Raw genomic sequence first — 18824 nt, 5'->3', positions numbered from 1 at the left:
CTGCCCATAGAGTGTACATGGCACAGATCTCACCGCTAATTTGCAGCGAGAAATCCGCTGCGGATACGCCCAGTGTGTTTGTACCCTTAGACCTCCAGGACTTACAGCAGGGATGAGCAACCTTTGGCCCACAAGCCATTGCAAAGCTAAAGCTTTAGGCTGCCCAGGGATGATGGGAATTGTAGTTTTGCTACAGCTGGAGGGCCAACTGTTCACTATGTCAATGTTTACCACATGCCTCAACAAGTCTACAATCTACAAAATTTTCAAGGGAACAGTCATCACTTTCATACTGCCTGAACCATTGGGACGGTCCTCGACGACTGCCCTGCTAGCCTTGATTAATAGATATCCCCTATAGCCAAAGAGGGAGACATCTATCAGCAAAAAAACCCAAACCTGACAGCATGATTTTTATATACTATACATTGTTCTTTCTCTTAAACATACCCTCCCATATATGACACTTATACATTTTTAATCAATCACATTAATTTTCAGATGTTGAATTCCTCTATTAGAAAAGCAGGCATTTTGAGGCCAAATAATGGCCTTTATTATATAGTCACAGCTGCCATTATGAAAATATGAAAAGCTGTTATTTGCCCTCAAAAGACGGTGTTTAAGCATAGCCTCAAGCTAATCAACCCACCTCAGATCTTGTGATTGTCCTTTATATTGCTATGACCAAACAAAAAGAATTAAATTGACGTTTTGCCTAAAACATGTAATTTAAAATTGTTTAAAAGTAAAAAGAAAAGTTACAAAAAAGTTTTAGTTGTTTGCATATTTTATTTTGCTTTTTTTCTCGTTTCTTTTTTTTTTTTTTTAATTTTTTAAAATTTATTGATTTTATTTTTTTTTATTTCCAACTGAACACATCTGGCATATTTTACATCTTTGCAATAAAACATGGTTACAATAGCTTAAGGAATTCATATATCCAAAATATTTCACCATGATTTTCAAGATGAAATGAACTCGTCTTCCAGGTGTTCAATATCCTTCTATTCTAAGCTACAACTCAAGATATTGCTTACAGACTGGTGATGAATAACTTAATATTTACGGCGACTCCCCTCAGTGTATCGGAGTCAATTGTTTTCTTTTTTTTTTTTTTCTTTTAAAATACAAACAACAATGTAGAAGAAACCAAGTGGTAAAACTTACTAATACAAGGTGGAGAACAAATAATCACATCAATAAATAATGATATGTTTCTGGTGCAAAGTGCCAATACAAATTCTCATTTTTATTTGACAAGTTTTTTTTCTTTTTAAAATAAATGACTGCAAGTGAGTGTAAATTACATTCCTGTTACATGCCTCATAGCCCTACCGACACAATATGTACATCTATGACAATACAGTCACTAAATATACAAAGAAGAAACAAGTGTATTTACCCCTGGGTGTGTCCTTTAACAGTACAATGTGCAGGAAAATATTTTTTACAGCCATCACTGCAGTATCGTATTGTCCGGTGTCTTAGGCTGGCTGCGTGGCTTAACGTAAGGGCCACCGTGATAGAGTAACACCAATCCGTAACCAAAGCCTAAGCAATTTACGCAAAATAAAATTTCACAATTTTTTATTCTAAACCCCTTTTCCCTGTGTACAGTGGGGCTTGTTCTTTTCGTCTTGAACCCATGTTGATCGGCACTATGAAATGTAAGACCTTTCGGGGGGAGAAGAAAAAAAAACAAAACAGGGTGTACCTATATATATATATATATGTACGTATATATATTTGCCTTATCTCTCCTTCATCGTGATCATAAATAAACCAAGAACCACAGCAAGTATGTCTCTTATGAGAGATTTATGGCAAACCATGGCTTCAGATCCCTAGGTTTTAAAAGTTTATGGGATTTCACTAAGAAGGGGGGGTGGGGGGTGTTAAAAGAAAAAAAGTGCAAAAGCAGATTTTGGTGTAAATGTTAAAAGGATTGGACAAACCCATATTCAACCTTTTAATGCAAGCTGCATCTTTTTAGTTTCATGGAGACACCTGATCCCTCAGGTGTAAAGTACAAGCACGGTTTAGCTTCACGATAAAACTAAGAAACTTTTTTTTTTTTGTTCTTTATACAAGGTTTTACTTTTACAAAAGTATCCCTTTTTAAAGTTAAAGATGTGCATCTGATGTACAAAGTATCAAACATATTTTTTATATTTGTTTTTTTTTTAATTTTTTTATTTTATTTTCATTTTTTTCACAGCTTGAAAAGAGGCTGGAAATGGGATGTAAGATTCATGGACTAAACACCATAGCAGCTGGACACGGTCTTCTTCAGGAGTGACCAAAAGTCTCTTTGTGATGTGTCCTACCGGCTTTTTTCATGAATAAATAAAATTGAAATAATTTCCGAGACTCCTCCTACCGCTCGTAATATACATCGTACAGGCTTGCCTTTAGCAGCTGGTGTTCAGTTGTGAAAAAAAAAAAAAAAACACACAATGTAAAGTGGTTTGCTGACTACAATGTACAGCTATTGCTGAGTGTAATGGAATGTACAATGGAGCTCAATGCAGGCTTGCTCTTCCACCAGAGACGACAACGCCTTGTAACTGCAGCGCTTGTGCTCTCAGCATGAAACTTGGCATTCAGCACTTCAGTCATCTTTAGTATCTGTTCTGATGTTCGTAATGCCATCGATTAAAATCTATATTAAAAGCTACAATGCTACCAGAAGCCATGCCAGTGATCAAGGTCCTGCAAGGCAATAAAAGGAAACAAGGGTTAGATGTTGCATATGGTTGGACATCAACACTGCATCAATGTGTCAGTAATATGAATAATGATATAGCTTTACTAGATAAGTGGTCAAAACAATGGAAAGGGCAGTTCACTGTTGGGGAGAAGGAGTCCTCTGAGTATCATATCAGTTCTTTGTTGGCAAAGACTTCAGAAGAGAAAGATTTAGGGGCAGGGATTTCTAAGACCTTAAATGAGTCACCAGTGCAACCAGGTGGTAGGGAAAGCAAATCATATGCTGGGCTGTATAGCTAGAGGTATAACCAGTAGGAAGAGGGAGATTGTGATCCCGCTGTATAGAGCTCTGGTGAGGCCACATCTGGAATACTGTGTCCAGTTCTGGAGACCTCACCTACAAAAAAACATGAACAACATAGAAAGGGTCCAAAGAGGTGCTACAAAAATGGTAGAGGGTGTCAGGCATAAAACATATCAGGAAGGACTTACGGATCTAAATCTGTATAGTCTGGAGAAAAGAAGGGAAAGGGAGAACATGATAGAAACCTTTAAATAATTTAAAGGACTAAAGGTTCAAAGGGGAAGTGTTTTTAATAAAAAAAAAACCTGAACTCAAGAACAATTAGACACAGTCAGAGTTTAGATGGGGAGAGGTCAGAAGTAACATGAGAAAATATTACTTTACTGAAAGAGTAGTAGATGCTTGGAACAAACTTCCAGCAGATGTGGTTGGTAAATGTACAGTAAGTAAATGTAAACTTGCCTGGAAAATAATTATATATATATATATATATATATATATATATATATTTATTTTTAGTATTTCCCTTCTCATTATCTTAGGATATATATATATATATATATATATATATATATATATATATATATATATATATCCTAAGATAATGAGAAGGGAAATACTAAAAGGGCAGACTAGATGGACCAGGTGGTCTTTTTCTGCCGACAGTCTTCTATGTTTCTCCAATGTCAACAGGATCTACAAGCATCAATAAGTGCAACAAGTTTCTGACTTAAATGGGTTTTCCAGGTTAAGGCCATAAATAATAGCTGTTAACTAGAGATGAGCGAACCTCGAGCATGCTCGAGTCGATCTGAACCCGAACTTTGGGCATTTGATTAGCGGTGGCTGCTGAAGTTGGATAACGCCCTAAGGCTATGTGGAAAACATGGATATAGTCATTGGCTGTATCCATGTTTTCCAGACAACCTTAGAGCTTTATCCAAGTTATGGAGCTACCGCTAATCAAATACCGAACGTTCGGGTTCAGATGGACTCGAGCATGCTCGAGGTTCGCTCATCTCTAATAGCTATCCAATAAAAACGACCATCATTTTGACAGTGTGTTTGATCCAGCATTAGAAAACTCGCTCATATCTACTGCTAACCAAACAAGGCAGGTATCTCTACTATCAACATTTGCCTTCAGGAGACAGCCGGGAGGTCTTCATAACCATAAGATCAGCAATGGAGACATTTCGGCCTCTCACCTGTGGCAAAACTACAATTGTAGTTGGATGTACCTTTTAAGCCCTATGCAAGGAGAATAGTGCTCCAACTTTTAATAAATGTTAGAAAATTTGGTATCTCCTTCCTCCTCTGGTCTGAATGTAATTATATAGTTAGCGGTACAATATATTTTCACGTCTTTCAGGTGGAAGTGTCTGAGGAGGGATCAATGTGGCTTAACCAAGACTCTGTCTCTTGGGGAAACCGGGCAGGTATGAAATGTCACTTGTACAGTAACCTCTGCTTAGTTTTCATCACTATGTAAATTGGTAGAATAGAAAACTTGCAGGACCCAGAGCTCGGCACTAGAATAGTCTGTCCTTTCCTACATTAGACTTCTATGACATAGAAGTAGGAGTAAGGATTTCACCAGGTTGGGTTAAGAATTCAGGATATTTGTCTCTTACAGGACATTGTATTTTGCAGTTCTGGTTATTGCTATCGGTATAGATCAATACATTACATACAGATATCACATCATATGATGTACTGTGGGAAGCAGACTCACCTCTGATCATGTGACAGATCCATGGCTCTGATCCCGGCATCACAGCCAGGGTAAATATAGAGCTGCTTAAAATCACAAGCCTGCCAGACTTCTACAACTCCATTATCTCCGCCCGTCACAAGATTCTGCCCATCGCTGCTCAGGAGGATGGCCTGGACAAAACAGAACATAGCTCCCATTCACAACGGCTGCAAGACGACTCACGCAAAGTAACAAAAACCAAATTATCACCCAGGAAAATACTAGACTGACACCCAGCACTGAAGTCTCTATGGACATACATGCACAGTATAACACCCCCCACCCCCTGTAAATAAACAGAGCTGTCAGTCACTGAGTAGGACTGCCCACATGCTACTTATGAGCTGTGATTTATGTGAATAAATGACTAGTTATCCTGGAACATTTGCCACAAATATTTATAGCAATCTGCTCAGCTCCTCCTGTTTTATAACAGGAGCCTATAGATTGGGCTGCAACAAGACAGCATCCATTTAAAGGTCTGCTGGCAGGTAACATAGCTGCTCTAGCTAAATGAGACAGCCACAGAAAAGGATCCTTACTGCTCCAATGAATGGTGGGTCCTTGTATTCTTGCTCAGTGATAGATTATTATTCCTTGCGGACTAGTTTACGCAATACATTTTGCTTAGTGTAATTTATAATTCTAAAACTTTCCATGAAAAATAAAAACAACAAAAACTCGTAGATAAATACCCTGGTTGAGTCACTGATCTCCATTTGTCCCAGAAGTTTGCCATTTATGCTGAAATTACAAAATCTTCCTCTCTCATAGTATATAATACAATGTCCTTCACTGGATACTGAAATCAAGCGAGGGTACAAGCAGTTTTCCGGTCCCTCCAGCGCTCTAAGCAGATCCCCTGTGATTGTATGGACCAAGCATGGACCCTCTACAGGAGAGAGGAAAAAAAAGCAGAGTTAATAAAATATATGTGTATATATTTATTTATTTTTTTTATTTTTTATTTTTTTTATGTTTAATTACTTTTTTTTTTTTAGTTGAAAACACAAATTCAATTCAAATACAGAAATTTTGACTGAATAGAAAGTCAAAACAATCAGATTAGATACAGTGGATTACTAGATATTATAATATGAGATATCAGATACAGTGGATTAGATATCATATCAGATAACAGATACAGTGGATTATTACATATCATTAGATATCAGATACAATGGATTATTACATATCATATTAGATATCAGATACAATGGATTATTACATATCATTAAATATCAGATCTAGTGGATTATTAGATATTATCATTAGAAATTATTAGATATCAGAGTGGAATATTAGACACAGTATTAGATATTAAATACAGTGGATTATTAGACAGCCAAAAAAACTATAAAAAAAATAAAAATTAAATAATCATGTGAAATTTACTTTTTTTTAATTACATACAAAAAAGTAATATCCACATTTTTATCATACAAATTTTTACATAGGTACCATACTCAATCCCCTTCCCCACAAAACTCCCTGGACCACTGGATGGAGAAAAAAAAGGGAAAAGGGGGGGGGGGGGACACACCCAATCCTACATTTTAATCTCTATTTATAATATCTTTCCCTTCTTCCCTATCTTCCCTTATCTTACTGTAAACTTTGACCCAGTAATTTTTTAGCTCTCCACAGTCCCATAACATATGGACATAATCCACTTCCCCACAGCCACGTCTAGGACATGTATAATCTGTCCGCGTTTTAATTTATCGCCAGAAATACAGGTGCATAATATAGCCTATGGACTATATTATACTGTATTAGTCTATGATCTGAAACTTACTTTATCACGGACTAACATGCTAAGGATTTCAAATCCAGGTGCCAGATTAATTTTTGCACAGATCCTGTGCAGATCTTTTTCTTCAATATGCGGGATGACATAATAAAATTTCATCCTTTTTGTTGGTGTATCTGTCCTGGGCAAACACACCCTGATAGTTTTCTACATGATGTTCTATGATGTATAGCGCCCCCTTCCTGTGTGTTGCTGATCAGGCATCACACAGCTGCGCAGGTTCTAAAGGAAATTGAACTCAATAATTAATTTGAATTAATGTATATTAACCCTTTCATTAATTCCTGAACTCTGGCACGAAGCGCAACCCCGATCAATATTATGTCACATGGATCTTAGAATTAATTTTCCTCAGATTGAATGGTGGCAGCTGCAGGTGCTGCCATGTCCCTGTGTTTACCCTATGCCAACAAGTACAATGACTGATCGAAAAAGCGCACATATGCTTAGATGTAAACATCAATACAAACAGACTGGAAGCTGACACTGTGCACAATAAAAGAAAAAAAAACCTCAATTATTCAAAGCAAATTGTGATATATTCAGCCGGGGTCAGCGGGCTGTGCGGGCCCATGTCGTACACATATTTACTACACGTCTCTCCCCAGCACTCCTCTTACTGCTGAAAGTGAGAACACAGATGTAAAGAAAATGCCCGCCTTCTGGGTGATTGCTCCTTTTGTTATCTGAATGAAACATGGATTATTCACCGCTGGCTGCACATAAATGAAAGTAATTCAGCCTCTGTAAAAGTCACTGAGAGGTCTGTAATATTGGGCATAGTACAGCTCTAAAAGCGCAATACTCAGTTCATGTTATGTGGTCCCGCTCTCTGATGTGCTTTTAACGTAAAGCTACTTACTATTAATTGTTAACAAAAAAAAAGAAAAGAAAAAAAATATATATCAATCATCGCAGTAGATCCTGGTTTTAACCACTTCATGACCAGAGGGGTTCAATCCCACCTTCAATGCAAATTGAATATTTAAGGAATGTGAGCACTACTGTTACTACTACTACTAATAGTAATACTACTACTAATAACAATAATAACAATAACAGAGTAGTGGTAGTAGTAGTAATAGTAGTAGTAATAGTAGTAGTAGTAATAGTAGTAGTAGTAGAAGTAGTAATAATAGTAGTAATAATAGTAGTAGTAATAATAGTAGTAGTAATAATAGTAGTAGTAATAATAGTAGTAGTAATAATAGTAGTAGTAGTAATAGTAAAAAATAGTAATAAAAGTAGTAATAATAATAGTAGTAGTAAAAGTAGCAGTAGTAGAATTAGTAAGCAAGTAGTAGAATAATAATAATAGTAATAGTAGTAATAATAATAATAATAGTAGTGGCAGCAATAGTAGTAGAATAATATTAGTAGTAGTAATAGTAGTAGAATAATAATAGTAGTATTAGTAGTAATAGCAGTAGTAGTAATAGTAGTAGAATAATAATAATAATAATAAAAGTAATAATAATAATTGTAGTAGTATTAGTAATAGTAGTAATAATAGTAGTAATAATAGTAGTAATAATAATAGTAGTAATAATAATAGTAGTAATAATAATAATAGTAGTAATAATAATAGTAATAATAATAATAATAATAATAATAATAATAATAATAATAATAATAATAGTAGTAGTAAAAATTTAAAATATTTTAATCTAAAGGCTTTTATAGTCTTAGGGGGACATTTATCAAACATGGTGTAAAATGAAAACAGGCTCAGTTGCCCCTAGCAACCAATCAGATTCCACCTTTCATTTCTCACAGAGTCTGTGAGGAATGAAAGGTGGAATCTGATTGGTTGCTAGGGGCAACTGAGCCAGTTTCACTTTACACCATGTTTGATAAATCTCCCCCATAGTTTTTTCCTCACTAATTAGATACATATAGATTTTAAATGCTTTTCCACTACAGTAAGTGACAACACATTAGAAGGCTAATGCAATCATTGTGGAGGTCCAACACCTGGGACTCCCAAGATTCTCAGAAGTAAATTAAAAATCTTTATAACTTTCTGAAACCAATTGATTAAAAAGAAGAAGATTTTTGACGGAGTGCCCCTTTAACAGAGTATTTCCCTGTAGAGTGACCCTCCCAGCTAGAGTTGACCAAATCTACACTAATTTTCACTGAACCCGAATCTACTATATCAGCTGTCAATTGATTAAGTCTTGCAAAAGTGCTTCCGCTTTTCCATCTGGACTCTTATCCCAGACCTCTCAAGGAAAACTGAACAGTTAGGGACCTGTTACATGGCCTGATATTCGGCCATGCAAGGATGCCAACGCTTTCAGTGTGTTTTACATAATATATCTCATGGCCGGGCCACACAAATGATCACTGCATATTGATTGGGCACACGTCTCCTGTTTACACAAAGATGTGCGGCGATAACAATGATCTCTTGTGCTGCACAAAAGATCAAATCAGCTGATGAGCATGCTAAGTTAGTGATTTATTGGACAATGTTAAAGGGAATGTATAATCAGAAAATTACTTATTGTTTAAATAATCTTTTTAAGTTAAACATATTTTAAAAGAATTTTTGGTGAGTTTTATCTTAAAGCGCAACTATAATTTCAGTAGCCAAAAAATGAAATTCCTCAAATAAAAAGCCCATGTGTTACCTTTTAAAAAGAGCCCTAAACTGTGTTGATAGCGTGTACGCTCACTGAGATATCCCCAGTTGTTTGGCTCAGAGGAATAAATGAATTTTTCTCCTGGCTGAGAGAAAGTGGGCGTGGCCTCTCCCTCATCTCCCTGGCTGCGTCCCTCCATTCACTGAGCAGCACCTTAGCAGATGTATCACACATAGCAGGATTAGATACAGCCCCAGCATACAGTACCACAATGTACGATTAGATACAGAGCCCCAGCAGATGGTATCACACACAGTGGGATTAGATACAGTCATCTGCTCTCATTACACTGTAGGATAATGTCAGCCATGGAGGTGGGGGCACCTGCTGCAGACATCTGATAGTGAATATTATATGTACTATGGAAGGACTACAGGTGTGTTGTGCTGGGACTTGTAGTCCTCCCCTCAGTGACTCACCCACTCTCCCTCATGCAGTACATTGGCTGGGTCATGGCTGGGATGTCCCTCCTTGTTGAAGCACTGAGTACTTGTCCCTCCATCCAGCTCTTCCACTGCGCTGCTCCTCACACACAACACCCTCAGCTCTGCTTAGTCACCTCTGTGAGGGGAGGGGGGAGAACGTGCTGCTAGGAGGGGGGAGGGGGGTTTGTTTATGTCTCTCTCTGTGTCAGGGCTGTTATCTGATCCTCCTGTCAGAGACCGTACACTCAGGACGGATCTGCAGGGAGGGGGCGTGTCCAGCAGGAATGCAGAAATAAGTCAGAGCCAGAGAGGGCTATAAGGGCATAGTCAGCCTTATGTATTTAAAAAACTGTTCATTTTAGGTTATTAATGTATATTGCAAAAAGTCTTATCATGACCTAAGCTAACTAAAACTGAATGGTCAAAATATTTTATAGTTGCGCTTTAATTTCCATTTTTCTATCCATATTATATATTAATATCTTGCAGTTTTCATTCTCGTCACTGGGGCTAAAACTAAGCTGAGACTTCCTGTGGTGATAAGAGGAGGCTGCTGTAAAGTGGTCTGTACAACATGTGAAACCAGTAGATCGAGGAGACAATAGCAGCTCCCTATGGAATGACCGCTTCACAGGTCACAGAGTACACTCAGTTATGTTTTACATTCATGACAAGGAGACAAACTATTGTCTAGTGTTGTCTATGTCCATGAGTCTTGCTGTAAAGGAGGTCACTAAATGCTGTTAAAAACAGCTCAAACAATATGGCAGCCCCCATAACAATGTACAAGTAGTGAAATAAAAAATGTTGTTTTATTCTAATCTGTTTTTATTTTCTATCATTAACTTCTAAGTCTAATTTAGGTGACACATCCCCTTTAAGATTGCACATTTCATGGTTTCCCAAAGCTGTCGGCTAATGCATTTAGTACAACAATGATGTGGAGCTCCCCCACCCATATAGTTGGCGATTTATGCTCTCATACACTTTCTATGCGTACACCTTACACCTGTACGCTCATATCTCCAAGAAAAGTCGAACAGAAGAAGTCAGACGCCCACACATGAAAACGCCTGATGTGTCACTGATGTGACATATCTGAGGTTTTCTAAAATATAGGTCCCTCTAAGGGGTCCTGCACTAATCACTAAATGGGGTATTTAGGATTACTAAAATAAGGTAGGCTGTATTATTCCCCCCCCCAAAAAAAAAACAAAACAGCACCACACTTCTTCATTGGCTGTGTCTTGTTTCATGTCCTGTTACCAGTATTATCTGAAACTCAGCAGTGATAAAGAAAGGAGTCTTTACATGGCTTCTTCTGTGCTCACAGCTGTAAGAACAACCATGGAGCCTCCATCTATCCACTTAAGTATTTAAAATAAGCCACATGTTCTTCACTTTGGTTGGCAGCAGACTTATCTGCTGAAAGTTTGATTTTCGGCCAACCACAGTAATCGGCAACAACGGCCGTGATTAATATGACAGTTACTTTGTGTGAACATGGCTTATGAATGTATCCAGGTCTTCCAGGATCCCCCAGGGCAGCATCCAACTTTTGCAGACGCCGGGAGCTAAATGTCAAACATTCAAGTTCGGTGGAGTTGTCGAACCATGACATGAAGTTCACTGAGCACTAGTCAATGGCTCCACTGACCACTGTTGAGATCTTTTATATGACCAATATGATTCATCAACATGCTTTGTTATTAATTGATAGATCATAATGCTGTAGACTCTTTCCTACTATACATACCTTCACTTACAACCCGTTCCTGTTAAAAGCTTAAAAAATTGCATTAAAAAAAATCTGCATCAGATCAGTGTGTGATCCCCTCCCCACCACAGAAAGGGTATAAAGCGCTAAACCGGTCGGCAGGATTTAGCACGGATAGGAGACATATAAAATAAGGGTGGCCAGGATTTGTCATTACATTGGGCTTATTCATGTCAACAAGCTGAAGAAATGAAAGAAAGAATAGACATTGGTAAAGCTTATATCGGAATGAGCGAGCCTCTAACAAATCTATTGAGAAATGTATGTTAACATGACCATTATCAGGCGGGTCCTGCTGTACAGGAGGTGGATCCTGATCAAAGTAACCGGCAGCTTAGGTATAAAGTGCAATCGAGAGATTTCCTAAAGCGCCTCTGACATCTGTCCTCTTATTTAGAAAAACACGCTAAATGAAACCGTATACCAAAGCCTTCTCAGGAGAAAATCCAATCAAAGGATCGGAGAATGTTCCCCGGTGTCAGCTGGGGACAAAATAACTTGTAAGCTAATCATCTGGGAAAATTCATGTAAATCCACCAGTCCTTTTAATATACTGGAGTTCACTAAATATGGAGGATGAATCCATCAAAATGTGATTCCTTAACTGGTGCCGCCGAATGATAAAACAACATGCAATGGTCTCTAATGTTAAGGTGTAGTAGTGATAGGTATGCCATGTGTACGGGATGTTAGCACCATCTGCGATACAAATACACTAAGTTAGCCAGGGCTAGCTTTATAGGTTTTACCGGGCTAGCTTTATAGGTTCGCCAGGGCTAGCTTTATAGGTTTGTGACAATCACAAATCACTGTGTCACTGTATCTCGGCATTATATGAGTTATGTATGGTAGTATCTACTGTGTTACACAGCGACTATATAGTATATTATTTTTGTAGAGTATGTATAGTGTTACATTTGCTGTAAGTGTTATATGGAAAATGTATATTGTTATTTGGGCACAACTTTGGTACTGTTATTTGTATAGTGCACATATACAGGGGCTGAATAAAATAACTGTAATACTCCTGTATAAACTTGACTGCTTGCGCTGTTCTAAAAATCTTTTAGGGATGAGGTATATCACAAAACGTTAGTTGTTCTATGGTCTATGGTTTCCTCAATCACATCTCAGTAAGAAAAAGACCAGTAAATCATCTGCAGACTGAAGCAGCTGAAGTCTAAAGTCAAACTTTGACACAAGGGACAGAAGAGCACTTAGTCAAAATGTAGTAAAAAAAAAAAAAAGCAAAATGTCCGGGTAAACTTAAGAGATTGCAGGGGTTCCAAACTCTGTACCAGTCGTCAAACTCTGTATCAGGCCCTGCGCTTCTTTGTTATGACCCGCGGGTCTATTCATTCCTATGTAGCTGCCGGAAAGAGCACTTTCCGTCTTATTCTGCTCTTTCCAGTGGTTTCATAGGAATAAATAGAGCCATGAGTCACATGCTGTACCCGTGGCTTTATTCATAAACAAGCTGGCGCCTGAAACGGAGATAGGTCAGGGGTATGGAGGTCGAACCCCCTGCGATATATTACTTGTCCCCTATCCTGTGGATCGGTGACAAGATAATTTTGCTCTGACAACCTCTTTAAGCTTGCACTGAACTCGGAAATAATTTGAGGGACTGTAGTTTTGTGTTTTTGTCCTGAGAAATGGTAACTGTTACTTAAAGGCAATTGGCTCGTCATGAGACACCTTTTGGAAAACTAAACAGAGTTGCAGATAACAATAAAAACAAAAAAGAACAGAACAAAAATGTATATGAGCTGAGTGCTGTACTCTGCTTTCTCTGGTGGCTCCATAGAGAATGAATAGAGATGCAGGTCACATGCCAACCCGCAGCTCTATTCAAAACAGGAGTCGGGGGATGGTCTACAGAGGTCGGACCCCCACGAACACTTCCTTGTCCCCGATCATAACCAAGTTTTAACCAGAAAACCACTTTAATATTAGAAAACAGAACTTAAACTAAAGAAATCAAAGGGCTCACCTTTAGCTCCGCTGATGACAAGACCCAGCTCTGCACATACAGAGACACAGACAACTTCATGGTCGTGGCCGGTCAGGACCGCTCTTGGAGCTGGGTAGTCACCTAAAAATACACAAAGAAAATGTAATGTTATCAAGTCAAATCTCAGTTCACCTCCCAAGCTTACGATATACTCAAACTGACTGCCATGGCTAAATACATACATAGTTATAAGATGCCAATGGTAATAAATGTACCCCTATGTGTGAACCCAGCCTTAGAGGGTTTTTTTTTTTTTAACAGAGTTTGAGGTACCTTTAATTTCTTGTTTGTACAGCTCTAGAGAAGGTGGATAATAAAGTTATACATAATAAAGTTGTGGTTGCAGTTGAATGGCAGCTTTGCTGTGCAATTCGACTGCGCTGCATCATATGAACACGCACCTAAGGGGTGATGTACATTTAGCAGTGCTATTAAAGTATTATACCTATATAAACCAGCAGCCAAAATAATACAAGAAAAAACGCAGCCAATCATTTCAGACACAAGCAATGCTGCACTCCACCAATGCATTTTCCTATATGTATACTTACTGTATATCTGATATAGGGTATAGAAATACTGTGCTATAAACTAGACATGATAATTGCACAATGCAACAAAATATTTACTAACCAATAAACATTGCTGTCTGTAATAAGACTATGGATGCATAACAGGAATATTCTCAATGACAGTCACTAAGCATTACCAGTATTGTCAATCACATTAGACGACACCACTGCAACCACATAGTGTCACAAGATATAATGCAAAGAAGTAAACGTCTAGTTATATTTTGTAACTACGGCACAAGAAAAACCTTGTATCCTCAGATGATGGAAGAAAGACAATGGGAAAATCTTATTGGAGGACAAAACGCTTCATCCTTCCGAGGGACAGATGCCAAGCACTGCAGCGATCATTCAAAATTCAGCAACGCATACTGTCACATCCTAAATGATAGATGTAGCAAAGGGCTAAAGGCTAAGGAACAGAAAGGGCTTCAGGTGATGAGATGCTGCAGGGAATTGAAACCGTATTGCTTCAGGCTTAACCAATTCAGCAGAAGTGTGGTCAGCTAGCTATCCGCCGGGTCAGATGGGGACAGGGTAATGCAAAATACCATTATTCCTGAAGAAATTGCTTGTGTTCTATGTGTAGAAGGGTCATTGGGGGAAAAAAAACGCTATACATGGGAAAGGACATTCTTTGATCCTGAGATAGAAAAAATAATTAAAAAAAAAAAAAAAAAAAATAAATATATAATGGAAAAACTGACCAAATTAGATTTAGTTACACCAGAGAAGGAGGGATATATTTCATTACCTAAATAAAATCCTACATTTCAGGGGGTCCAACAAACAGGTGATGTGCGTTTTTGCTGGGGCAGCCCTTTTAATGCTTTAATTGCAAGCCAAATTAAACATTGTGAAGAACCTGCTTCATGGGCAGGAATGGTGCTGCAGCTTTTGGGAAAAAAAATACTCTCTCTGATATCGAGCAGTTCTTTTATTATTAAACCCTCTTGGGTACCGATTCCCAGTTGGTTTGGAATAACTGTGGATGTATATACTGTTACCATCCAAAATACCCCCACATACCCAGAATCATACAACCTGTTTAATATACTACACTACATGTGCCGTCCTGATAATTTACACACTTAAAGGGAATTGGTTGCCTGGAGAGTCAGTACCAAAGTTCTGACAGTGCTACATGCCTGTCTGTCTATAATACAGGGATGGACGAGGAATGACAGCAGAGAGGCATTGCAATGCCTCTTCATTTCAGTCTTAAGCAGCGTCTGTTAGGGCAGTGATTTTCAACCTTTTTTGAGCCGCGGCACACTTTTTATACTTAAAAAATCCCGGGGCACACCACCAACCAAAATGGCACAAAATGACACTAAAACAGTACATATTATACATATAGTTCACGGAGTTCACTCTTGGGGGTTTTAAATCAGCTTCTTATCACCACAAGAGCTGCTTTTTAAGCCCTCAAGAGTGACATATGCCGGGCAGAGATCCTTTCAATAAATTATTCATTTTAAAAAAAGTGAAATAAAAAAGGATAACCCCCTCATATATACAATCCCATGTAACCTCATACATACAGTGCCATGTATTCCCATATATATATATATATATATATATATATATATATATAACAGTCCCATGAAAACTCATACATACAGTCCCACGTATATGAGCACATAATTATCAGCACCATATACTGTGGTGATGTGCACTGTATAGCCACAGTATATGGTGCTGATAATTATGTGGCTCATATAACTGCAGTATAAAGGGGTACAATGAGACGTACTATGGCTATGAGGCCAGAGTACAAGTGCCCCCTGCTTTGCCCTCATACAGTAATAATGCCCCCTGCAGTATGCCCCCATATAATAATAATGCCCCCTGCAGTATGCCCCCATATAATAATAATAATGCCCCCTGCAGTATGCCCCATATAATAATAATGCCCCCTGCAGTATGCCCCATATAATAATAATGCCCCCTGCAGTATGCCCCCATATAATAATAATAATGCCCCCTGCAGTATGCCCCCATATAATAATAATAATGCCCCCTGCAGTATGCCCCATATAATAATAATGCCCCCTGCAGTATGCCCCATATAATAATAATGCCCCCTGCAGTATGCCCCCATATAATAATAATAATGCCCCCTGCAGTATGCCCCATATAATAATAATGCCCCCTGCAGTATGCCCCCATATAATAATAATGCCCCCTGCAGTATGCCCCCATATATTAATAATGCCCTCTGCAGTATGCCCCCATATATTAATAATGCCCTCTGCAGTATGCCCCCATATATTAATAATGCCCTCTGCAGTATGCCCCCATATATTAATGCCCCCTGCAGTATGCCCCATATAATGCCCCCTGCAGTATGCCCCCATATAATGCCCCCTGCAGTATGCCCCCATATATTAATGCCCCCTGCAGTATGCCCCCATATAATGCCCCCTGCAGTATGCCCCCATATAATGCCCCCTGCAGTATGCCCCCATATAATGCCCCCTGCAGTATGCCCCCATATATTAATGCCCCCTGCAGTATGCCCCCATATAATGCCCCCTGCAGTATGCCCCCATATAATGCCCCCTGCAGTATGCCCCCATATATTAATGCCCCCTGCAGTATGCCCCCATATAATGCCCCCTGCAGTATGCCCCCATATAATGCCCCCTGCAGTATGCCCCCATATATTAATGCCCCCTGCAGTATGCCCCCATATATTAATGCCCCCTGCAGTATGCCCCCATATAATGCCCCTTGCAGTATGCCCCCATATAATGCCCCCTGCAGTATGCCCCCATATAATGCCCCCTGCAGTATGAGAATATGCACCAATAGTTTTAAAAAAAACAAAACAACAAACCATCATACTCACCTAATCGGCGCTGTGTGTTCTCCCTCCTCTTCAGGCTCCGTCCTGTGAGCCGCGGCGACTGAACCTCCGGCAGGCGTGATGACGTCACATCATCACGCCTGCCGGAGAGGTCACGTCCCGGCCTCCCATAGGCTGCTGGCATGAAGTGCCGCGGCCTATGGGAGTCAATGTCAGAGCAGGACGCTGACAGGTCCTGCTCTGACATTGTGCGCGATTGAATGTTTCGCCCGCTCACTGTGTGAGCGGGCGGAACATCAATCCATCGGCATATCCCTAGAAGCTGCGCGGCCGCAGCTTCTAGGGATATTAAAGGGACAGTTTCTAATTTCCGACCGGGATCCCGCGGCACAGCTGGCGGGTTCTCACGGCACACCAGTGTGCCGCGGCACCCCGGTTGGGAAACGCTGTGTTAGGGAACTGCAGACACCGATACCTACAGAGGTGTTAGGGAAAGGATACACATATTACCCTAACCCTTCCCTAACACCTATGTAACATTGTCAGCACTTTCAAGTTTAAAATTCTAGGTGACTTTAAATGGTCAATGTGGGGATTTATAACTACTTTCCACATTCTGAAAATATTTTTTTTCACTTAGGCTCAAATGAATCCATAAAAAAAAACTGCAAATCTGTGCATCATTATCAGAACCTGATTCTCTTATTTTAACTTGATCATTTGAAGCCAAATCTAAAAACTGAGATTCACTACACTATAAATCCAATGAATATGGCCACAGTATAGTTCCCGGTATAACATAACCCTGAGATTCAAAGGTAATAGTTTTCCTTTTAGCACCGACTCTTCGTCTTCATGCGGTAAGGCTAAATTTGAAAAAATAAAGTCATATCCAAAATGGCAGACAGCAGACAATAATCCTATTTCACTGAACGGCTTAGGATTTATATTGAACATATGTGCTGGAAGATACAGGATCCCCATCTACTGAGGGTGAAAAAGTCCCTTTAGAAATAGCTGTAATTCACATGGAGAAGCTGAAGCCCACACCTTCGGTGAGTATCCTGTTGGAAGTAAAGTAATGAGAAATGTCAGGTGAAGTCCCAAGATCAATGAAATTTCAGGCACTGGGGACATAACATGAATAGCATTGATCCTTTTAAAGAACACCAGTCAGAAGCTGAACGTAATATATTGCACAGAAAGGCTCGAGAGGATAAGCAGGCGAGTCCGACATACCTACCTGACAAAAAATTCAATCAGGCTGTAGCACAAGCTGCCTGAGCTCCTCTGCCAGCGTTCAGGAGGGAGACCGCTTCCAATTAAACTGTGCAAATTAATTTTTATCACTTTCAAATTAGTTTCTGGATTTGTGAAAGCTTGTTTTTCAGTGAAGGCTTTTGTTCCTGCTCTCCCTTCTGCTCTGTCATGGCATCATCTGCTGGTGATGTGTCAGCCGAGTTATTAGCTTTGTGCAACATCCGTATGCTCTTTCACAATTTAAGATTAAGGTTCTTTCCCCTTTCATTTTGGACATAAAATATTTATTTTTTTGCTGAGAAATTGTCTAAAACAAAAGAAGTCCATTGGTTCTTCGATAGTGTCATGGGGGGGGGGGGGGAGGTCCAAAGCCAAGAAAGTCAAAGATGGAACTTCGTATCCATTAAGACGGAATGTGGACACTAAAAACTTTTATTCCTTATAAGAAAGAAGGTTGGATTATTCCAGACGTGATAATCTGGGTGGGAACCAGGGGCGGATTAACTCCACCATAGGCCCTGGCTGTTTACCAATCCTGGGCCCCCCTACCCTACTGTACATACTGCATGGCAGCACTAGCATGGTGTTCATAGTACAGGATAGATAATGTCATGCTGCCTTGATCTGTGCAAAATCGTGGTAAAAAAGCATAATTTTTTTTGCTAATCATGGCAAAACTGTATCCAGGGACAATACTCCACTGAAAGTATGTCTGTTTGGGTGACCATGGG

At 39.1% G+C, this 18824-nt stretch overlaps 1 protein-coding gene across 7 annotated transcripts in view; it reads right to left on the bottom strand.

Moving 5' to 3' along the window:
* Positions 1-2438: 2438 nt before the first annotated feature.
* The window catches only part of NBEA (neurobeachin), a 453563-nt gene continuing 437177 nt past the window's right edge, over positions 2439-18824 (bottom strand). For all 7 annotated transcript variants that reach the window (XM_069969916.1, XM_069969921.1, XM_069969920.1 and 4 more), the window contains 4 exons: positions 13429-13530; positions 5468-5664; positions 4752-4903; positions 2439-2715 (listed from right to left, as the gene is read on the bottom strand). In XM_069969916.1, the coding sequence (XP_069826017.1) occupies positions 2625-2715; positions 4752-4903; positions 5468-5664; positions 13429-13530 (542 nt within the window). In that variant the 3' untranslated portion in view covers positions 2439-2624. The remainder of the gene's footprint in view (positions 2716-4751; positions 4904-5467; positions 5665-13428; positions 13531-18824) is intronic.

Source organism: Dendropsophus ebraccatus, chromosome 5 (genome assembly GCF_027789765.1).
Source record: "Dendropsophus ebraccatus isolate aDenEbr1 chromosome 5, aDenEbr1.pat, whole genome shotgun sequence".
Classification (NCBI taxonomy): Eukaryota; Metazoa; Chordata; class Amphibia; order Anura; family Hylidae; genus Dendropsophus; species Dendropsophus ebraccatus.
This window is presented reverse-complemented; position numbering and strand designations above follow the sequence as displayed.